General features: G+C 37.1%; 2 protein-coding genes across 2 annotated transcripts; both read right to left on the bottom strand.

Annotated features, from left to right (window-relative positions):
• Window positions 1-5,906: 5,906 nt before the first annotated feature.
• LOC137182008 (blue-sensitive opsin) lies at window positions 5,907-9,306 on the bottom strand. Its single transcript, XM_067588233.1, has 5 exons — window positions 8,781-9,306; window positions 7,368-7,536; window positions 7,101-7,266; window positions 6,763-7,002; window positions 5,907-6,417 (listed from the first exon to the last, which is right to left on the bottom strand). Exons 1-5 carry the CDS (start codon window positions 9,157-9,159, stop codon window positions 6,313-6,315), a joined length of 1,059 nt encoding a protein of 352 aa, XP_067444334.1. The 5' UTR covers window positions 9,160-9,306; the 3' UTR covers window positions 5,907-6,312.
• A 3,720-nt stretch (window positions 9,307-13,026) lies between these two features.
• LOC137182007 (blue-sensitive opsin-like) lies at window positions 13,027-15,267 on the bottom strand. The gene is made up of 5 exons (XM_067588232.1): window positions 14,889-15,267; window positions 14,605-14,773; window positions 14,327-14,492; window positions 13,743-13,982; window positions 13,027-13,199 (listed from the first exon to the last, which is right to left on the bottom strand). The coding sequence occupies exons 1-5, from the start codon at window positions 15,265-15,267 to the stop codon at window positions 13,098-13,100; spliced, it is 1,056 nt and encodes a 351-aa protein (XP_067444333.1). The 3' UTR covers window positions 13,027-13,097.
• Between the last annotated feature and the right edge of the window lie 8,146 nt (window positions 15,268-23,413).

The raw sequence follows: 23,413 nt of genomic DNA, 5'->3' as shown, positions 1-23,413 counted from the left end.
ACCTTCTGCTTTCTCGTTCAATTCAAGGTTGTTCAAAACAGATATGACTTGCATTGCCTGGTTAAGAGCCTCAAGAGGCAACTTTACATGATTGAAATATCATGTAATCATAGGTGGAGCAATTCTAACAAGTCCTCCAAATTAAACGACCGCATAGTTCGTTTGACCTTTCACTTCAGAACAACCCATAGGAGCTTTTTCTAATATGCCGCCTCTATCAGCAGTAATCGGCAGGACAACATAATTTGCCTGTGCTTTTCAAAATCGTTACAAATCACTGTTAAAAAACAATGATGTTTTATGGTGTGACAACGCTGTGGTTACGGTCTGTGTGTGATTAGGTTTAGGCACAAAATCACTTGGTTAGGGTTAGGCAAAGAATATGGTTTGGGTTAAAATGATCACTTGAAATGTGGCATAGGTTAAAGTTATTACTTCCTTTAAGTTAGGCAACCTTCGTCGTCATGGCAACAGTAAACGCCACAACAATCGTATTTACGGTTTTAAAAAACTGTCCTGATGGTTGGAAACGTGACACTCGCGGTTGGAAGCGAGAAGCGAATGGCGGTATTCTGCAGAAAAGTCCACTAAGTCCACTTTTTGCAAGTTAGGTTCTAACCTGCCACCCAACCCACCACCTCTGAATATGGAAATTTGTCACCTTATATAGACATCATCAGAAATACACCACTTCCCCAGGTCATAGTTACTACGGCTGCTAGATGGCATCTGTCACTCAAACGTAACTATAGGTCATTTTTGGCGACTGACATTATCACCTATAGTGTCGTTTTTCTTGGGAGGACAGGCTCAGCAATTCGCTTACAGCTCAGTGATATATAAAAGTGATATTATATGTCTCTAAGAAATAGTAAAATATATTGAAATTTAAGCTACATTTGATGTTATCTCTGTTTATCTTCGTTAAAGTACTGTGGAGTAGCAGTTGTCACAACAGTTTATCCCCTCTAAGTGTTGACCTTTAAACTGACCCGGTGAAATGCAGGTGAGGATTTCTGGTGTCCCCAACCCACCAGAGCATATTATGCGGACAACTCAGGTTCTTCCACAAAACAGATTAACACAGAGTAATTACCTCTGACATGCTCACGCCATAACATTTTAATCTCTCCGGAATGACAGTTCACTTCAGGAGAACACAGAGGTTATCCAAAGCTGCTATGGTGGTTTATTTTAATCCGTTGATTCTGTGTTTTTCTCAAATCCACTTCATGAGCAGGTAGCCAGCTTGCAGATTTGACAAGAGCTACATGTGGGACAAGGACTTTACATCAAGAAGAGGAAGGATCCTGAAACTGAAGAGATCTGTAAACTTTTCTTCTATTTTCCACTATTTCCAGATATGTCTGTAAGCATATTAATATTAAACTTTGCCGAACTTCCTCTATAGTTATATATTATATTGCTTTAAATAGCTTAACTGCTCCTTTTGATTAAAAACTAAACAAGAAGTCAAACATGTTAAGTTAACTAATATCTTTGGGAAGAGTATTTTGCTTTCAGTATGTTAATATAAATTTACACATCATGCAAGAGGTGGGGTTAATAGTAGATATTGTTGTTTTTCTAAGCCCTTGTGATTCCTATTTCCATGTGCTCCATATGCATGTCTTATTTATATGATGTTTCAGCCATCGGGCCTTCCTCAAGATCAACAATAATAGTAGGAAACAGGCACTGGCATGTTATGTAGGCCACACCCTTGTAACACAACTGATGGTTATAGACAATCCTGTTCCATCATTAGGGGGAGAAAAATAATCGAGAGGCCTTCAATGAATCAAAACTCTTAACAGACAGTGACAGGAACTACAGCCAATCAAATCCCTTTAAACAAAGTGACAAGAACCATTTTGTCTCATACCACATATAGAGATTTAAATGTTACATTACAATTCTTTGGTTAAGTACTGTATATTCAAAATGTTAAAAAATACATTTATTTTAAATCAATTTCCAATAGATATACAGAAAAAGTTAAACCTGAGCTCTAGATGAACATCATAAACAACTTAATCTAAATATCCAATAAGTAGAGGTACATTACAGAAAACCCTTCAAGTCATAATCTATATTCAATCCATGAGGTGACAGGGAACAGTGGATCCAATACACAGATCCAATACACAGAACAGTGGATCTCAAACAGTGGATCCAATAGTGTGCCCTCCTCAAAAAACATTCACCTTACCTCCTCTTGGGGGGGAGGGATACCTTCTCAATACCAATATATTTTAGAGGAGAAATAGGATGATTAATGATGATTAGTTCTGTTTTTGCTTCTAATATTGCTTCTGTGCTCAGCAATGCAAGTTTTTAGTGCTCTATTCGTCTTTCCAACATATGACTTACCCCAAGGGCAAGTGATAAGATAAATGACTGACTTAATGTGATATGAAATAAATCCTTTTACAGGGATCTCTTTACCTGTGTGAGGATGTTTAAAACTGTTACGACGGTAAGTATACTTACACTGACTACAACAACACAGTGGCGCTCGCCCTCACGGATAGGTGCTAAAGTAGCTTGGGCTGGTATTGATTGAGGATGAGCTAAATATGTGTGTACCAGGTGGTCTCTCTGGTTTTTACCTCTTTTATATACCATGAAAGGTTGTTCTTTGAATATACCATTGAGTTGAGACTCAGATTCAAGTGTATGCAAATGTTTTGTTATTATTCCTTTTATCTGTTCTGTACACTTAGAATATTCTGCAGTAAACATTATATGGTCATTTGATTTCACTGTAGGTTTATTTTTTTAAGAGATCAGACCTAGATCTGTCTTTTACTTTAGTGGCAGCATCATTTAGGACAGATTTATTGTATCCTCTTTGTTGAAAGTTGTTTTTCATTCATTCCTGTCAATATCATCAGTTTTCTGGCAAAATCTGTAAAACTGACTAAAAGGGAGCCTATTTTTTAATGGTAAGGGATGATCAGAGTCTGCCCTTAGTAAAGTATTTCTAGCTGTAGGTTTTCCAAACAGATCTGTACACAAGTAATTTTTCTTTGTAATGATCCATAAATCTAAAAAAAAACTGATGCGTTTGTAGTAATAATCTATAGTAAATGACAGAAATTCTGAACATGAGTTGAGATATGTAGAAAATGACACTTGCTGGGTCTTGGACTCTTTGAACAAACAAAACATATCATCCAAATACCTCTTCCATAAAAATATATTCTCCTTGAAGCCATGATTAGAGTGAATAAACATCTCTTCAAACAAGCCCATATACAAGTTGGAAAATGAGGGTGAGAAGGAACTATCCATAGGTAGGGGTACCTTTGGGTAGTTCCTTCTCACCCTCATTTTCCAACTTATATATGGGCTTGTTTCTGAATATAAAGGTATCTTGGAACATCCAACAGTTGTGTATTGAAATCAACTTGCCAACTCCAAAAGACTTTGAGGGTTCTTTTAGGGACTTCTGATAGAATTGTGTTTTGAAAGAAAGTATTCCAGGGCCTCAATACCTCCATCATGCAATATGGATGTACAGATAGAATTCTCACCAAGGTCACTACAGTAAAAAAAAAAAGTTCCTCCTCATCTAAGAGAGCGTCAGTGGATTCTATAATGCTTACTATGTGTCCTGTGTCGCAAGGAAGCAAGGTTCTCAGCTAATGGTTTGATAAAATAATCTACAAAGGTAGACAAACTAGAGGTGAGAGAGCCAATACTGGCAACAATGGGTCAGCCTGGAGGATGTTCAAGACTTTTATGTATTTCTGGTAATGTATAAAAAGTAGGAATGATAGAGTGTTCAACTTTTAGAAAGTGATATTCTTTTCTAGAGATTTCACCATTCTGCAATAGATTATCAGGGGCTTCATGAACAATATTTTTAAAAGACTGAGTTGGTTCCCCTGGAAGTTCATTGTAAAAAATCTCATCAGAAAGTTGTCTTAGACATTCATTAACATAGTCAACTTTATTCATGACCACAGTAGCATGCCCTTTGTCTGCTTGTTTAATGATAGTTGATTCATCTGAATCCAAGTCCTTAAAGGCAGCCATCTCTTCTCTGGTTAGATTTTTTTAAGATATATGACTCTATTTATTTTTTTAAAGTCAACCTCTTGTTCCACTAGTCTACAATATGTCTCAATAGAGGTACTATGGTTAGAAGGAGGTACAAACACACTTTTGCCTCTAAACATGTAGGCTACTCTTGTTTCCATTAGGTAATGTAGAACTTGGTGGTTTTCTAGTTGCTCTGAGATGGATCCATTTTGTTTGAAAAATTCCTTTAGACATATGTTTCCGCAAAACTTGAGCAGGTCTACTTTAACATCAAAGTCTTTGACATGGTTAGTAGGCACAAAAGAGAGTCCTTTGTTTAATACCAGTATTTTCTGGTACCAATATTTTTTAACAGTTGTACAGTACAGTTCAGCACACATGGCAATGCTGCTGCTGTAAAGGAGGCTCATTATGAAGTATGGCGCCATCTGTTGGCCGAATGCTGGACACGTCTACATCTTTTAACCTTTACATACTGTTCAGGGTCAAATCTGACCCAATTTTACATTTGAGAGCAGTAAAAATACCCTAAACACTTTTTTCTTTAAGCCTGAAATTGTATGACTTCTCCTAATGTGACCCAGGATATACAAAATAGGAAATATTTCAACTTTTTAAAAAAACATTTTTGTGCAGCTGATACACATTTTTGTAGTGTATGACCCATATTTATTCAAAAAAAATTACTAATACTAGGACCATTATATAGTGTGATTGTAATGGTTGTTTTTTTTCTCCATAAACAAAAAGCATAAAAACTAAAGAATAAGCTGCTTCTGCTTTCTCAAAGCTTCATTAAGGATTAATCACACATTTATCTGTGACTGATAAGGTATTTATGAAGGATTTGTGGTTCAGAAATTTGGTATAGAGGCTAATTATGAGGGTGAAGGGTCAGAATATGAACAGTATGTGAGGGTTCATTGACAGTGACATCTGTTATTTTGTATACATTTGAAAGTTATGTTTGATAATTCAGAAGATTTATTTCAGACATGAAAGAATGGAAGAACTGCTGGACAATGGAAGCTGTGTCAGATGGAGGAAATTTGAGATGGACACCACTCTCCTTGTTTATTTATCCTTTAATTAACCACCTAATATTTAAGACAAATTAAGAAGTAGCCTAGATTTGGACCTGCTACAAGTTCCTACTACAAGTGTTTGCGTGATGCAGCAGAGCCAACAGTGTGTAAATGTTCTAATCAATTACCGACTGGCAGTCTTCCAAAAACCTGGTGGTAGTAGCTTTTTCAAATTTCTTAGTGTCAGTACAGTGCCAGTCAAATGTTTGGACACACTGTGTCCTGTATATCAAGTTTTTGTTTGTTTGTTTGTATGTTTGTTTTGTATGGGTCTTTTTTGGAGTGTTCTGTTATGCTCTTGTTGTATACTCTGAAACTGCCATTCTGTTATTTGTTATAACTGATGTTCTGAAACATATCAAGTTTCAGAATATCCACCCTGAGCTGAAAGAAAATGCTGCTGTTTGGGGTCTTTATTGAGCACTATTTAAAAAATGGGGAGTCTAAATGAAGCAGAAATGTGGGGTTGGCTTGGGTCAGTTTGCCAAAAGGGTGTAAGGACCATTTTCTTTCAGTAACTGCCATATTAGTTAGAGCATGATAGAGCTGAGTGTGTCTCCAGTCTATAACTTTGGCAAGCTTGCAATGTGTCACAAAGACTTTCACTGATCACATAAAGTAACACACTGAATGTGAGACATTAAATATGTTGTTTATCTGGAAAACACCAACTGCACTGTATGTACTTTACTTTTCCTAAATATATCCCATTAATCTCTACTATCTGATGGGTGTTGCAGTTTTCATATTGTGAGTAATCATTTCTCAAACTTGTTGGTCACCTGTTAATTTATTCTCTATTAGACAGCAGTTTTTATATACACACATGAAACCTCATACAACAAATGCAGCACATCTTTTAAAAGTCATTCACAAAGATGTTTACGGCATTAGAAGTATTTGCTTTCAAATATTTACTCAGTATGGGTTTCTTGACCTCAGTCCTTAAATATCTGTCTTAACATGTCATTTTTCCTCTCGCTTCAACAGCACACATCTTCAAAAGCAATATTTTCGGACTGAACACCTTTATTTTTTTACTGTATTTTTTTTTTTTTTACATTTTTCTTTGCATATAACTTTTCATCTGCACTTGTAAGAATAATATCAGTAAATTTGTGAAATTATTTGTCCATTCGATGCTATTTACAATTTTCCAGTCATAACCGCAAATGATCTAAGCAGGTCCAACTTTGGAGACTTCAGTCACTGATTGACTTGTTGATGACTCCTCATCATCTCCTCCACTCATCCCCAGCATCTTCCGTATACATGAGCGGAACTGAAAGGGAGAAACAACATGAGCACATTTGTTTGCTGTACTTTCTGCATGTAATTTAATAGCAGCATACATAGTGAAACATGCTGTAACAATATCACTATGACTTTGATTTCTTTGTTGACATAATCCAAATCAATAAAGAATTTAAAATCTAAGTTTTTAATCAAAGGTGGGTCAAGCCTTTTGTATGCTTTGAAAGTGACCAACAGAGGGCTCTACTGGCCCTGTTACTTTATGTTTGTCAATCAAACATTCAGTTCAGCTGAATGAATGCAAAGCTAACCTCATGCCAAGAAATAACAGCTAAATCAGAGTAAACACTTCTGTCTGTGACAATGAACCAACCTGTTTATTGAGGAGGATGTAGATGACAGGGTTGTAGACTGTGGAGGCTTTAGAGAGGCAGGAGGGTATGGTCGCCAGTCTCAGGTCAAACGGTTGCCCTCGGTTGTTGACAACCCAAAGAGCAAAGGAGGCGTAAGGCATCCAGCACACCAGGAAGCCCAGCACCATGACGACCACCATCCTGGTCACCTCCCTCTCTGCTTTCTGGGTGGAGGCTGACTCAGCCTGGGCCTTCGCTGCCTGTGGAGGGACAGGAGAGGTAGAAAGTCTAGTTTTTTGGGGGGTTTTCAAAAGTACATGCATATATAACATTAGATAACCTGAGATATATTGCCTACCGATTTCAGCATGATAAGCAGCTGTGAGTAGCAGAAGACGATGGTAGCGAAAGGGACAGCAAAGCAGAAGCAGAAGAGGAACATTACATAGGACTCATTGTTAAACTTGTTGTCTGTTGTGTACCAGTCCGGTCCACAGGAGCACTGCATGCCCTCTGGGATATACCTGGAGAGACAGACAATGAATCAGTATGTGTGTGTACTGTAGGTGCCTGTGCAATCGTTACTCAATTGTGTATAGTCATGTGTCTGCTCTATAATACTGACCTACTCCATCCAACCAGAGGAGGAACTGCAGCAAACAAAGCAAAGACCCAAGTCATTGCGCAGCAAGCGATAGCATGGTGAGACTTGAAGGCAAAGTTCCCAAGTGGCTTGCAGACAACCAGCCACCTTTCAAAAGCAACCACAGCAAGAGACCACAGGCTCACCATACCTAAAACAAGAGAAAAGAATTCAACTTAGACTGATTAGAGTTCCCCCACTGAGCTGCAACTTATATTATTGTGTTTTTGTAAAACTGGGGTTTAAATATAGCAGCCTGCAGTGCATGCCAATCTTTTTTTCTTTTGTATTTGTCCCAGATGTATACTTAACCTGTAGTGTCTTTAATGACATAATAAAAATTTGCTGGCTTATTTTCAATGAATAAATAAATAGACTGCACTGGCAAGACAGTTTAAAAGTGTTAAGTGACATTAATATTAATTAATATCATGGAATAAAAAAACATGATAAATGTATTTATCTCAAAGGAAGCATATAAAAATGAGACTTTTATTTCTGGTGACATCCATAATAAATAATAAAGGATCTGATGCCCATCAGGTTTGGTTTTAGACAAGTTTAGGCAGGAATAGTGTGAAGTCTTTTACCCAAGGATTTTAGAATAGTCCTCATAAACAGCTGAAGGGTCAACAATTAGACATGAAACAGGCAAAGTTTGCTCATCTTTAAAATTGATAAAAAATAAAATCTATAATTCAGTTCAGAAACCAACAAGAAAATAACGTTGATAGGATTTATTAGCTAAACCAAAAAGATAAAATTATAACTGCAGCTTTTATACAGAATGAGACATTGGCTGTTTACTAGTTATTTAAGTGGGACAAAGTGTAGTTTCTGTGGAAAAGATTTTAAAACCACAATAATATTTATTTAATAGACTATCAAAGTTAAAATAACATGAATTTAGCCAGTGGAGAGCTGTTCCTTCCAATACCTTTGATATAAGAAAACTAGCACTTTAATACTCTTATCTAGCGTACAATTAAATAGACATGCTGTTATCCGTAACAGATTTTCTTGTCATGGGAAGACATGAAAGCTATGTGTTGTTTTGAAGCTGTTTTGTCTGAGATTAAAATCTTAATAATGAGGTTAGGAGACTATGTGCTGTGCGAAAACAGATCCCAGTTTAGAAGAGGAGGTGTTAGGGAAGAGAGAGCCAGAGCACAAGTATTTCATTGTATTTCATTGTATTTTTAATAAACATGACAATAAAGTTGAACTTTAACTTAATTGCAGTTTTAATACAACACATCACAGTAAATATAAGCATAAAATTTGTGTGTGTAAAAAGTTACCTCTATCATACCATACAGTACATTACTACCAATAAGTTAGTATTGCATTTTCTCTTTACTTAATAGAATACATGTTAATCCTGATGCTCCTTACCACCAAGAGTTGCTGTAAATCCTTCAATCTTGCATCCCAGTGGTCCAAGAATCATGTATCTGAAGGCAAAGCAGTAGAAGCAGGTGAAGGAGCCCACGGAGGAGACGAGGAGGTTTGCCACAGCCAAGTTCACCAAGATGTAGTTCAGGTGAGATCGGAGCTTCTTATATTGAACAGTACACGCAATAGTGATGACATTGATGCCTGTGCCAGCTACAAAAAGAAAGAACATAAAGGCTGACATGGCATAAAAGATCCCCATGCTACCTAGGTGATCCTGGGGAACCAGGAACGGGCTGAGGGATGTGATATTGTTGGTGTCCAAAGGGATAGGGATCCAGAAGTCCTCTGGGAGCTCCATAGGACGATTCCCTCTCATTTTTCTGTGTAAGCGTGTGTGCGTGTGTGTCAAATAAAAATTCAAAAACTTTTCAAAAAGATATTAAAATTATATTACTGTAGGCAACAAATTATTTGCATCTAAACTTAAATTATACTGAGATTTGATGTTTTTAGTGTCTTCTAATGGAGGTACGTCTCTGTCTGATGGGGAGTTAAAGCCGCATTTATAGGAACTTTGAATATTACTTAGGCTCAACTTAATTGGCTCAAGGAGAGGATTTAAAGCTTTGGTTTACACACGGTGAGTAAACAGACTTGTGTATGTGTATGTGCACACACATCATGTACTCCAAAAACAAGATGCGCTACCTTTGAGCTAATATAGAGATAAGTATCTCAATACCAGAGCTGGCAAGGATGATCTGATTTCCCAAGATAAAGAGCCCTGTGTTTGTGCACCACATAATCTCATCCTCAGTGATGTTCAGGAGGTCAGTTGCATGCATTTGGCCCTCAGTAATCTGGGTTGTTCTTGTTCACCTCAAGCTTTGCTATGTCTCTTGGCACAATGCCAACATTTTCAAAGCGCTACCCTGTTTGCTTCAGAGATATTCTGGCCTATTAGAGGAGATCCCCCTTCACTCTAAAATATATTTTGTTTATTGTTGTTTCAGTTGGATTATTGAGTTCCCTGTGCAAACTTAAACACTAGAAGACATTTTTCACATTAATCTTCTGAAAGTAGAAAGTTTCTCTCTGCTCACCTTAAGGAGTTGAAGGAGTGTACCTATAAGCATGATTTTGTGAACTAGTTAAACCAGTCATGGTATACAACTTACACAAGTGTGATTTCGAATCATGAATTCTCCAGTGCACATATATACTGAGAATGGACTTTTCAATGAAGAAGGAGATGTCTTGTGTCCAGCAGTTGAACATTTAAACTACAGATATTTGCATTTTCATAGATTCAGGATTTTTCAATGGAGAGGAAGGAGTAGATGTAATTTTAAGATATTTTAAACGGGGTAACTGAACATTTTTGTGGAAAAAACATAGCAGACATGAATTATTATCCTTAGCAGAGTATTTTTAGATGTCAAGTCAAGTTCATTTATATAGCACATTTAAAAACAACCAAAGAGTTGACCAAAGTGCTGTACAAATTACAGTGAAAGGCACAACAGTAGAGAATGAAATACAGTGACATCAGTAGTAAAAGGCACAAATAACAACAATGAAAAGCAATGATAAAATACATGGCAATATCAAAATATATGTATAAATGTAAAACAGAGAAGAATAAAAATCATTTATAAATAAGTGAAAGATTGTAAAAATACTAAAATGATTAAGAGCAACCAAAGGCTATTGAAAACATGTAAGTCTTGAGTTTTGCCTTTAAAGTGTCAATGGAGGGGGAACACTTGATCGAAAACGGGAGACAATTCCAAAGCTTTGGTGCAGCTACCACAAAGGCATGATCTTCCTTACCCACTAGCCTCGATTGTGGAACAGTTAAAAACAATTGTTCTGAGGATCTAAGAGGCCTAGAGTTGGAGTAGGGGCAGAGAAGTTCTGAGACGTACAGAGGAGCCAACCTATGTATGACTTTAAAAAAAAAAAATAAAAGAACCTTGAATTCAGTTCTGTATTTGACAGGTAGCCAGTGCAGGGATACTAGTACTGGTGTAATGCTGTCTCTCTTTCTGGTACCAGTTAGGAGTGTCACTGCAGTGTTCTGCACCAGCTGCAGGCGAGACAAAAATGACTGGCCAACACCCAGGTGCAGTGAGTTACAGTAGTCCAGCCATGAGGAAGTAACGCAGTGGGAATGGTCTTCATGTCGTTGAAAGATAGGATGGACTTTAGCTTGGCAATGTTCCCCAGCTGAAAGTAGCAACCTTTTACTACAGAGTTGATCTGATTATCAAATTTTAAGACCAAGTCCAAGATGACACAAAGATGTCTGGCATGGGCATGAAGATTCAATGTCAGTGGTCCTAAGTGTCTTACTATATCCCCTGTGGTGTTGGGGGGACCAAAAACAATCACTTCTGTCTTGCTATCATTTAACTGGAGACGGTTTTTTTGCCATCCAGCATTTCATATCCTGGAGGCAATTGTGGATGGATATAACAGAGCTGGCATACCTTATATTTAATGGAAGGTATATTTGAGTGTTATTGATGTGACAGTGAAAGGGGACATTGTGATTGCAGAAGCCTAAAGGGAGCATATGGAAAGCAAACAAAATGGGCCCTAAAATGGAACCTTGAGGTAGTCTAAAAGTGATTGGGGCAGTAGAGGAGGAGAGGCCCCCAATCTTAACAGAAAAAGTCCTGTATATTAAGTAGGAGGCAAACCACAGGATGGCAGGGCCGTGGATGCCAATCTGGTCCTCGAGACGGTTTAATAGAATATAATGATCAACCGTATCAAAAGCCGTGCTAAGGTTTAAAAGAATTAAAATGGCACATTTACCACAGTCTAAAGATAACAGTGAGTCATCTGAGACTCTGAGAAGAGCAGATTCTGTGTTGTGACAAGCCCTGAAGTTTGATTTTCTCCATGATGTTGTTTTTGTCTAAAAAAGACAGAAGCTGTGTGTAGACAATTTTCTCCAGTACTTTGGACAAAAATGGGAGCTTGGAGATGGGACAGAAATGCTTTAGTTCTGAATTGTTAAGGTTAGGCTTTTTAATAAGGGGTTGAATTATTGCAAAGCAGAACAGGACCATTCCATTTGCAAGACTGCTATTTATAATAAGAGAAATTGTGGGATCTACAGTGTCCAATATTTCCTTTAAAAATATGTAGGAACAATCTCCAGGGGGCAGGTGGTGGACTTTGTGTTAGAGACTGCAAGCAGACACCAGAAAGGGATCATAGGCAGGTCGTATGTGATCAATTTTTGTTGAGAAAAAGTTTAAAAAGTCATCACAAATGGCTGTGGTCAGCACAGGACAGGTAGTAGCGACAGGGTTGAGGACTGAATTAATTGTGTGGAATAGAACTTTGGGACTGTGGGAATTTCTGGAGATAATGATGGCAAAATATTTTGCTATTGCAGCTTTGACAGATTGCTGATAATTTGCCAGACAACCTTTCAGTATCTCAAATGAAACATGAAGCCTATCTCTTTTGCATCTACAATCTGCCTTTCTACAAAGTTGCCTGAGAGCACTGCTGTTATTGTTCAACTGAGTTTTGGCTCTGGGTTTTCTGACTTTCAAAGGGGCAACAGAGTCCAAGATGTCTCCACAGATTGAATTAAACTTTGTGATCAGTTGGTGTGTGTTTAGCTGAAGGGGTTGGGCCTTAATACTGCTGAATAGAGAGGAGGCTATGTAGGCATCTGAGAAATTACTGGTTGTAGATGGCTTTAAAACATGTCTGAAAGGGACCTTTAAAAATGTGCGTAATGTGACTGTCTGACATGGTGAAAGTAGAACAAAAAGGTTTACAGTATATCCCAGAAATCAAATAATGTAATGAAGAAACATCTTAAGGAACACTCTTTATGCTTCCTATATACTTACAAAATATGCTGGCAGTGTTTGCAAAGACCCATTAACTTAGATATTATCTTATCTTGATTAGAATCAGTGGATTGTTTTTCTTTTTGTAGTTTAAAACACTGACTGTAAACTGCAAACCAGCTTGTGTAATGGCCCCTTAGTGTTGCAGTGAATCTATGCCTCACAACACAATACCTATGTAAGGAACTATGTCCAAACCAGTGAATGTGTTCTTTTCCAGTATTGACAATACACAGATACCTTTTACATTTTTCATGTTGCAGAATGATTATTCGCTATGTCTTATTTGAATTGCAAATTTATTTGAATTGCAACATTGCATATATATATATATATTTATATATTGCTGATATGATAAAATACATACATTTATAGTTATTTACAATTGACAACTAGTTAACGACAGAGGAATCAAGAAGTGTTGATGCGCAGTCTAGGCAGGCCCAACTTTGGAGACTTCAGTCACTGATTGTGTTGTTGACGTTTCTTCCTCTCCTCCACCCATCCCCAGCATTGTCATCATGCATGAACGGAACTGAAAGAGGACAACCGATAACTGAAATAGTTCAAATTTACATTGATTCTATGGACAATGTGATGTTGTCTGTATCAATCATCCCAACAACATCTTCATCATCAGACATGAGCAGAACTGAGAAAGAATCCCTTTGTACTGTAACATTAAAGCCACTGTGTATAGAATTAGAAAATCTCCAACTTTGGTGCTCTTAGTGGAAGCATCAAAAAAGACACTGTAGCTGGCACTCTGTACCAGTTTTCACTGGCATTGTCTAATTTTTCTACAAAAAGAAACAAATTCAACCAGAAAAGATTTTCTAATCACATAATAACATAGTGACTTTAATATAGTGATTCACAGAGCCAGCAAAGTGATTGAATGACTGGTATATCACAACACTGAACAGACCTGTTTATTGAAGACAACATAAATTACAGGGTAGTAGACTGCAGAGCCCTTTGAAAGGCAGAAGGGTATGGTCGCCATTCTCAGGTCAAAGGTCAAAGGAAATAGCTTCTAAATCAGAGTAAATACCTCTGTCCATGACAATGAACCAACCTGTTTATTGAGGAGGATGTAGATGACAGGGTTGTAGACTGTGGAGGCTTTAGAGAGGCAGGAGGGTATGGTCGCCAGTCTCAGGTCAAACGGTTGCCCTCGGTTGTTGACAACCCAAACAGCAAAGGAGGCGTAAGGCATCCAGCACACCAGGAAGCCCAGCACCATGACGACCACCATCCTGGTCACCTCCCTCTCTGCTTTCTGGGTGGAGGCTGACTCAGCCTGGGCCTTCGCTGCCTGTGGAGGGAGAGAAGAGATGTGTGTCATGATGAGCAGGATTTTAGTATATTTAAAGACTCATTAGTTTTTACCAAGCCATTGGACATGATAATTGATTGTAGGGATTGTATGTGTACAGAGCAAAAAAAAAATAGCAAAGGGTCAACTTGTTTTCATATACTTTTATATTTAACTTTTTTGTTAAGTCGGTTTGTATGATAGATTTGTCATGATACACTGATTTTAGCTCTGATATGCATTCAAGTAGAAATCTTGTTCAATCTAGAGAGGACAATTGTAGTGTCACAAGCAAACTTTTAATGTTTAATGTTTAAGTCTTATTTTGTGATGCTTTTCCTCACAATTTTCAGTGTAATGAGCAGCTGGGAATAGCAGAAGACAATGGTGGCAAAGGGAACAGCAAAGCAAAATCCAAAAAGGAACATCACGTAGGATTCGTTGTTGTATTTGTTGTTTGTGGTGTACCAGTCTGGACCGCAGGAGCACTGCAGGCCTTCTGGGATATACCTGGAAAGACAGACAATCCTTAATACTGTAAATTTAGCACCTGTCCCTACAAAAATTAATTGCTTTGCAAGGGGAAAGAATGTTAATGTGAGAGTCAGTGTGTAATACTGACCTGCTCCATCCAAACAGTGGGGGAACTGAGGCAATCAGTGCAAACACCCAAGTGAACGCACAGCAAGCTAAAGCGTGGTCAGGCTTGAAAACAAAGTTTCCCAGTGGCTTGCAGATGACCAGCCATCTTTCAAAAGCAACCACAGCAAGAGACCACAGGCTCACCATACCTGGAACGACACAAACAGGCATTTTAAACCCTTTTTCAAATCATTCCATACTTTAGAGCCACACTGTATTCATAAAAGAGTATGTATCATTTCTTAACTACAGGTTACATCTTACCACCAAGTGTAGCCAAAAAACCTTCAATCTTGCATCCCAGTGGTCCAAAGATGAAATATCTTACTGCAAAGGAGCAGCAAGCAGTAAAGGAACCCACACCGGACACAAGAAGGTTTGCCATGGCCAAGTTCACAAGGATGTAGTTGAGGTGAGACCGAAGCTTCTTGTATTGGATGGTGCATGCAATGGTGAGGATGTTGATGGCAGTGCCAACCACAAATATGAAGAACATGAATCCTGCCATGCTATAGAAGGTGCCCGTGCCCCCTAAGTGGTCCTGAGGAACCAGGAAGGGGCTGAGTGATGTGATGTTGTTGGTGTCCAGAGCGACAGGTATCCAGAAGTCTTCTGGCAGTTCCGTACCACGATTTACCCTCATTTTGCTCTATTTATATTATTATTGATCAAAAACTACTGTTACACCTGACAAGTGATTTCCTCGGGTACGTTGATACACAACCTACGTGTCCCATATACCATATAATGAAAATAAAGAATAAAAGTTTTAAGAACCAGACTTGAATGCTGCAATGTCAGTGTACCTAATGTCTTCCTCAGTTTCTTGTGGGACATTTACTTTTATAAAGGGCCCCAAATTAGCACTTATCCCCATTAACAAGTTAATTGATTGTATAATTGATTGATTTATTGGAGTTTGCATTCATTATTGTAATTAATCTAGTTTGTTCCCTTATGTCTGTGCTGCCAAACAGATTACAGCACGAATGATTGAAAATGTTTGGCATACAGCTCTGATGTACGGCTTGTCTAGGTCAAACTCTGCCACTCTTAATAGAAAACAGCTGCAACTTTAATAATACGAGGTGTTGTAATCAGAACCTACAGAATACATTTGAGAAATATATGTTGATGTTGGCGTTTCTTCCCATACTTATCTAATTGCTACTTAATAGGCCCACGTCCTGCTGTTAATAACCTCATTGTATTTGGCAAGACTTTCAAGATTTGGCCCTTTGTAGAAACATTACCTATTGACATTTTGATCAAGGAACACACACACACGTGTGTATACCGTACAGCCGCATAGACATGCATGAAGACTTGTTCTTAACATCAAGACCTGGTTAAACAGGTTAATCCCAATTTCCTAAGGAAGAGCGCAGCAGGTCTTTGCCCGCTAATCTGGTTTCCAATAACATTAAATCTGATAATCTAAGGCCTTGTAGCTCTTTGTAATCCACTCTGCTGGTTTAACTCAAGCTTTGTGTTACCTTTTTGGCATTTTGCCTCCTTTCCTGAGCTTAAGGAGTGCTTAAGATGTTGAGAACACCGTGTAATGGCAGAAGGCAACAGACCTAATGCAGTGAAGGACATTATACATCAGTATGTCTGAGGAAGCTGGCTATAGATAATACAGAATTCCAGCAGAGGGCAGAGGATAATTTTGAAATGAATAAATAAAGAAATTGTTGAAATACATACAGACATGAAGATCAACATATAAAACAACAATCTTAAAATGGCATTGCTGAGCACCTTGATCTGAACAATTTTTTATTTTTTGCTTTTTTATATTTGCTGTGCAAAATGTGTAGTTGAGGTGGGACCAGAGCTTCTTGTGTTGGACAATGCATGTGATTGAATCATATTGATGGCAGTACCCACAGTAAATATGAAAAACAGGGGCTGACAGACGTGATGTTGTCTGTATCCAGACTGATGGGGATCCAGAAATCCTCCAGAAGCTCCATAACATCTGTGACAATCCATTACAGAAGACTGGGAGTAAATTTATAGGGTTGTCTGACTGAGCATTTGATTAATTAAATTATTGAATAATTAAGTGCTTGATTTACTCTGCAAGAACATTGTTAAAGGAGATTAAAAAAACACAGGAAGCAACACCATGTGTACTAACTATCTAGTTCAATGTGTGGGATATAAATATGAATAAAACTATAAAACTGACAGAGGCCAATATGACATTTCAAGATAATCTTCTGCTCTTATCTCATCTCTGAGATGCTATTTCAGGTCAAAAGGAATGATACACAGTACACTGAGACATGCTCACACACACAACACACACTGTAGATGTACTGATATAACCAAATATGCACAAGTAAGTAAACTTGCGTTCAGTCTTTCACAGCCCAAGCTGGTTCAATTGGATCCAATCTAGAGAGGAAGGGCATTGTTTTTGGAATTAGCTCATCAAGTCATCAGCGCTATTACGACTGCTAATCACATTCAGCCCCTGGGTAACCTGCTTTCTTTTAGTATTAGGATGGATGATCTCTATCTTCGTTATCGTATCAGGATCAAGAAAGGATTACCCCATGTTAAGCGTAGATCTCAGCACAAAGCAGAGTATTTCCATTTTTCCACATCAGAATCAGATATTATTGACATTGTTGTGTTTCAGGAAAATAGACAGGCTGTTTGCATCTGCTTAAACTAGGGATGGAAATCTTACCATTAAGGAAGTGAAGCCAATATGTGACCATAAGTGTACACCTCACGTTTTAAAGGATGTGAAGGGTTTTACAGTTTCTATTGAACACAAACCTATCTTACACGTTAACCATACACTTTGTTGCCAGTTTATTAGGTACACCTAGCTAAAAGTAATACAGTCTATTACAGCAGTCCTGCAATAATATCATACCCTTATAGAAGTTATAATGTGCAGCTTTTGTTGAAATAGTTTTCTAAATATGTTAATTAAACTAATGATCATTTTGGACACTGTTGTTTTTGAATTGTATTCCTTTACACTGACAAATGTTTCTAATCTTTCAGCCACCACATTTACATCAACTGGACGTAAAACACTTCTCGGTTACAAGTAAAATTCAGCTGCTCCACAGCCTCTGTAAAACAAGTTCAACAAATACTGAACTGTACTGTGTAACCTTGATGAAGGATTTATTGCATGGCTGTTACAGTAGACTGCATTATTTTTAGCTAGGTGTACCTTATAAACTGGCAACTCAGTGTAATATTATATAGTAAACAACTACTTTTTTTGACCAGTGCAACAAGGAACTTGGCCAATAATAAAAGGTGTGAAAAGTTTTCTTCTATAACATTAGTTACAAAGTTGAAAATATAAGTGTAGACAAACTGATAATCTAACAAATGACTCAATATATGTAATTCTGTATATTTGAGTGTATTGTATTAAGTATTATTAGTTGTAATATTATTGTAGTATGTTATTCAGGAACATGCTGTGACCAGCAAACAGGTTCACATGAGGCCAGTGGAGCCAAAATAGATCAGTAAGGAGAGTAAGACTGAAGCTCTAACTTCAGTCTCGGGTTTCGGCAGAATGTGTTTCCTCTTTCGTTGTTATATACAGTCTTGTATATTAATGTAATACTTTCAAATGAAAATGCCAAACAAAACTCTCAGGCCAAATCAACTGGTTGTTAGCTGCCAACATAAAACTAAAATCTAACAGTCATAGCAGAGATAATGTTGAAAACAAATTAAACGAATTGGAATAAAATGAAATAGGCGTTTAAAATGAATGTCTATTTCTTTGAGTATGACTGGGAAAATTTGAGTTTATAAAACATTGTATCTTGTTGTTGTTGTTCGTGGGTAAAAAACATTACCAAAAATATAATTAAACAAAAATAGTTGGTATACAGTTTAGGTAATTATAATACAATACATATCATTGTCAAAGATTCCATTTCTAAAACATCTCTCTTCCACTATACGATCTATTCCTGTAGGACCTAAAAGGAAACTTTAAGGGAGCTTTTATATTTCATTACTAATAGTCATAATTAACAATCAAAATCAGGCGACCATAAAAAATAGTTGCACATCATTGTTTACATCTTTCAGCTGGTTAATGAGGCTTTACATATGACGCCATCTCAGGGGCGCAAAGCAAACAAGATAATTGGCATTTAGAGTAGGAGACTGAGAAAACATTGGGCTTACATGAGCATGTGACTTTGTTCTTTCATCATAAACATTATGTGATACATGCCACTGTGATTCTTCTCACAAAATCACAATGCCAGGATGTGCATCCTCCACTTTGACAGCAGTCACCACTCGAAAGGTAAGTGGCTTATAGTTTTGCTCCAAATATGTGCATTTGAAGAAAAAAACATTAATCTTTCATTAATGTTCAAGTGGTGTGTGCACAAGACTCTGAATATGACGAGTTATTTGTAATGTTATGACTTTTGTATAATAATGATTACATTTTTTAGACTTTTTAGACATCAGTCATCTTGTGTGCTTTCATCTTGCGCCTCAGTGTGACAAATCCCTAAAACTATCAGACTATATATCAACAAAATCTGATAGATGTGATAGCACAATTTAACCCACACGAAGATGTTCATTAAAAATGTTGACACACTGTGACGCTTATCGTGGGTGAAAACCCACATACACCTCCTCAAAATCCTCCACCTCCTGCTGCCATAATCCTTGATCCATGTCACGTATGTGGCTTTTACATCATGATCTCTTTAGGCTTTCAACGTTGAGTTCTTTATTGTTTCTTAAGGCTCTTACCATGTGTAAACCCTTACAGGCAGCTCAGCGCAGTACAGAAGGTCAAGGTGTTTGTCTGAGCTCCACTGACCTGTTTAAGTCCCTACTTAACATTCCCACTGAACACATATGAGTGTGGACATATTACAGTATGAACTGTATAACTGACTATGTGACCATGAAAAGGCTTTATGGCATGTAAGAGAGGGTATCAGCATGTACTTGTACTCTTAGTAGCATATACAACAGATGAGCTGCATTATTAAAACAAATGATTGGGGATTTCTTGCTTTTATGGCCTAAATTGATTTAAGTCATCAGTACCTTCAAAGGAGACATTTGACATCACATCAAATCAGTCATAATGACAATGACAGTGAGTCATTTGTTTATAAGCCTTAAAAGGATTTGGGGTTAAATGTTTTAAATGCTCAGATGGTCTATTTTTTTTGTTCTAATTGACTAATTGAAGTTCCTGTAACAGACTGTCTCTCTGTGAACAGACTCAACTGTGTTTCTTGGTATTTTTCCAGCCATTTATCCAATCAATATCTTAATGACATGCCTAATGAGTCACCAACCTGTTTGAATGCATTTCCAGGACATCAACTAGACTAGATAAAAGAAGTACCCGCACACTGAATCACAGCTCCCTTTTCTTTATTTGTGATGTTTGGACCAACTACAGGTCTTCCTCAGGCAAATACCCACAGGAAAGAAATGGGGCATATATATAGTCCAATGACAAATGACTTCACAATCATCCAATCACATTCACATGTGTCAAGACACCATCATCATAAGAAGAATAAAAATCAACAACACAAAAGGTCATACAAATATAACAGAAGGTTTTGATGCTAATTGTGTGCAAATTTACAGTCAATAAGTCACAAAAATTTACAATGAAAAATAGAAATATCAAACACTCACATTTCATATAAATAGTAGTAATAGGGTTGGTGCCATAGCTTAATGACACTCAAGGGCAACAAGAGTAATTAAAAAACATATGTAGTGTTTCTGATAAAGAATTGACAGAAATAGAGTAAGAGGAATATCAAATGCCATGTATGCATACAGATCCTAGGAAAAAACAAGACAGGAGAAAACGCATATATATATATGTGTGTGTGTGTGTGTGTGTGTGTGTGTGTGTGTGTGTGTGTGTGTGTGTGTGTGTGTGTGTGTGTGTATGTGTATGTATATGTATGTGTGTGTGTATATATATATATATATATATATATATATATATACACACACACACACACACACACACACACACACATATATATATATACATATATATGTGTGTGTGTGTGTATATATATATATAAGAGAAAGAGAGAGAGACACAGATAGATAGAAAGATAGATAGATAGATAGATAGATAGATAGATAGATAGATAGATAGATAGATAGATAGATACTATACTATATGTATTAGAGGCACTGGAAGACATGCACAGTAACCTACAAGAAGGGTTTACTATCAAAGTCCTCATTTAAGCCATGAGGTGACAGGATGTTGAGGGAGTAGATCCAATACGTTTCCCACTGCAAAAGCTTCTTCTTGTGATCACCTCCTCTAGTAGCCCCTAGTAGACTACACATCACCTGTTTGTGTTCATAGACGTGAATGCTTAGGGTTTTTGAGGTTTTACCTACATATGAGAGTCTGCATGGGCACCATTAAATATATAGCGTGGTGCAGCACAAGATCACACCACATATCTGAATACTACAGTCCATGTGTGGATGGTGGAAAGAGCGGCTCTTGTTGGTGAACACACATTGGCTGCAGCAACCACATTAGAGACCCTAACCTAAACCATCAGCTGCACGGCTCAGAAGGAGAAGAGAAACTTGAGAAAATCACAAGTAACTGTTACTGTACAGCATATGGCATGGTGTCACTGAAATCAATTTTCAAACTTAATTATAAACCCAGAAATAGATTGATCATGTCTGCAGTTTTGCAACAAACAAACAAATTGCATTTAAGTGAGAGAATGACTGATCAGTGGCACTAAAGTTTGTGGTTTCTTCCTTCTAGTTAATAAAATGGAGTAAATAATATAGAACTATGTCACTACATATTTAGCCAACCTACATTTTTTAATACATTTTGGAAATAAAAGTTATTCTCAATATATTAATCAATATACACATACTGTGCCTTTTTTTGGAATATTCTTTTATCACTGATTGATAAATTATTGATAATAGATTGATCAGAACATATTGTATTTGTTATGTTGTAGATATGCATAAAAAAAACTGTGTCCACACAAAATCTGTTGGTGTAATATAAAATAATGCAAATAAATACATTGTGCAAATTAAATTTATGAACATTTTCTTTCCTGGCTATGTGAGGTCAGTGATAATTTTGCACGGTGACTTTTTCATCATTCAGTCATTATTAATTGTGTCATGTGTTGGCACTTTGGTGCTATTACTGCTTCATACACAAAATAAAACAACCAAATTCAAGTTCAAATGTGTGTTATTCACTATGACTTTCATATGGAAATGTACATTTTTCATTTGGGGACACAACATATGTTAATGATGAGAACCAAAATCTTTCTCTTTCTCTTTTTTGCCCTGTAGGATTCAAACAGCTTGTTCACTAAGCAACAGACCACATACAGAACATAAACAGAACAAGTCTGCCATCTAATGGACTAATATTGTACTGTAAAAACCAAACCAAACAGTTAAACATTTGAATGAGACAGACAGTACTGCATACTGTAAGCATGTTCATTTTATTTGTCATAAGTAGACTACTTTCTCATATTTGTCATTGAACCAATAAATAACATAATTTTCAATATGAATAGTAAAATTCAATTTTTTTCCCTTTTTTTAGTGGAAAATCAGGTTCGGCGCTGATGCTGACAGGTCTTCGGCATGCATAATGTAATAACTAGTAAAGCCTAATCATGGGCACCACATAACACAGTCAAACGTCAACATTTCACAAAGATGATGGAAACAAGAATCAAACCTCAGTCACCTATATTTGTGAGTGCATTAATATTATTTACATGTGTGTTTTGTGTTAGCACAAAGAGTTTTGTACAAATGTAGTTACTCCTCTGCATGTAGGATCTTCACGCACCCAATATTGGTTCAAGTATGCAGGATCACTGGAGTAACGGTAGGCTATGTGGATAGCACTGAGTCCAGCTTTTACCTGCAATCTGAAACAAGCCACAGGGCTTTCTCAGTGAGATGTAGTGGTGATGCTGCTCCTGCTAATGTGCAAAATCTATACCCACATCCCCATATTGTATAATGTTTTCTTATTTCTCTCTAGCTAAAAGATATTGTGCCTTTGATAATCCCATCCATATTGAAGAAGCAAGTTTTAAAATAAATGGGGAATATGTTGTACATTTCATTTTGGGCTACAATGATGAAAAGGATTCCAGCAGAGAGCTGTGGCTGAATATACAGCCTGCTGTTCGGAAGAAGAGGAGATATTGATGGTAATATAGTATGGATTGGATGGATGTTGATGGTACTATAGTACCAGTATAGTAATGTATAGTACCAGCATTGTAATGTTTAGTAATGTAATATAATGTATAGTAGTAGTACAGTAATGTATAGTAATTAGTACCAGTATATTAATGTATAGTAATGCATAATACCAGTATAGTCATGTATAGTAATATATAGTATTGTATAGTAATGTATAGTAATACAGTACTTTTATCAGTGGAGGGCGCACTCATGGTGAATGTGGGCGTGGCAACTTTAATATGTGTAAGCGCTAAATCTGTAAATGAGTGCTTCAACACTATTATTGTGCATTTATGTGCATATCTAAGTAGGTTTAGAGCGGAAAGAAAGCGGCAGCCCCTACAATATTAAAATAAAAAGGGGCTCCCGCACGGATGTCGCCATCTTTAGTAAGGGACAATAAGCCGAGCGCTGTAATACAACTTGTTGTAATTTGCTGAAACTCGTAATACATTTACTTCATATAGTTTTCAAATGTTCCTTGAAGCACCTCTCAATAC

This window comes from Thunnus thynnus, chromosome 4 (assembly GCF_963924715.1).
Source record: "Thunnus thynnus chromosome 4, fThuThy2.1, whole genome shotgun sequence".
Classification (NCBI taxonomy): Eukaryota; Metazoa; Chordata; class Actinopteri; order Scombriformes; family Scombridae; genus Thunnus; species Thunnus thynnus.
Note: the sequence above shows the minus strand (reverse complement) of the source record. Positions and strands in the feature narration are given on the sequence as shown.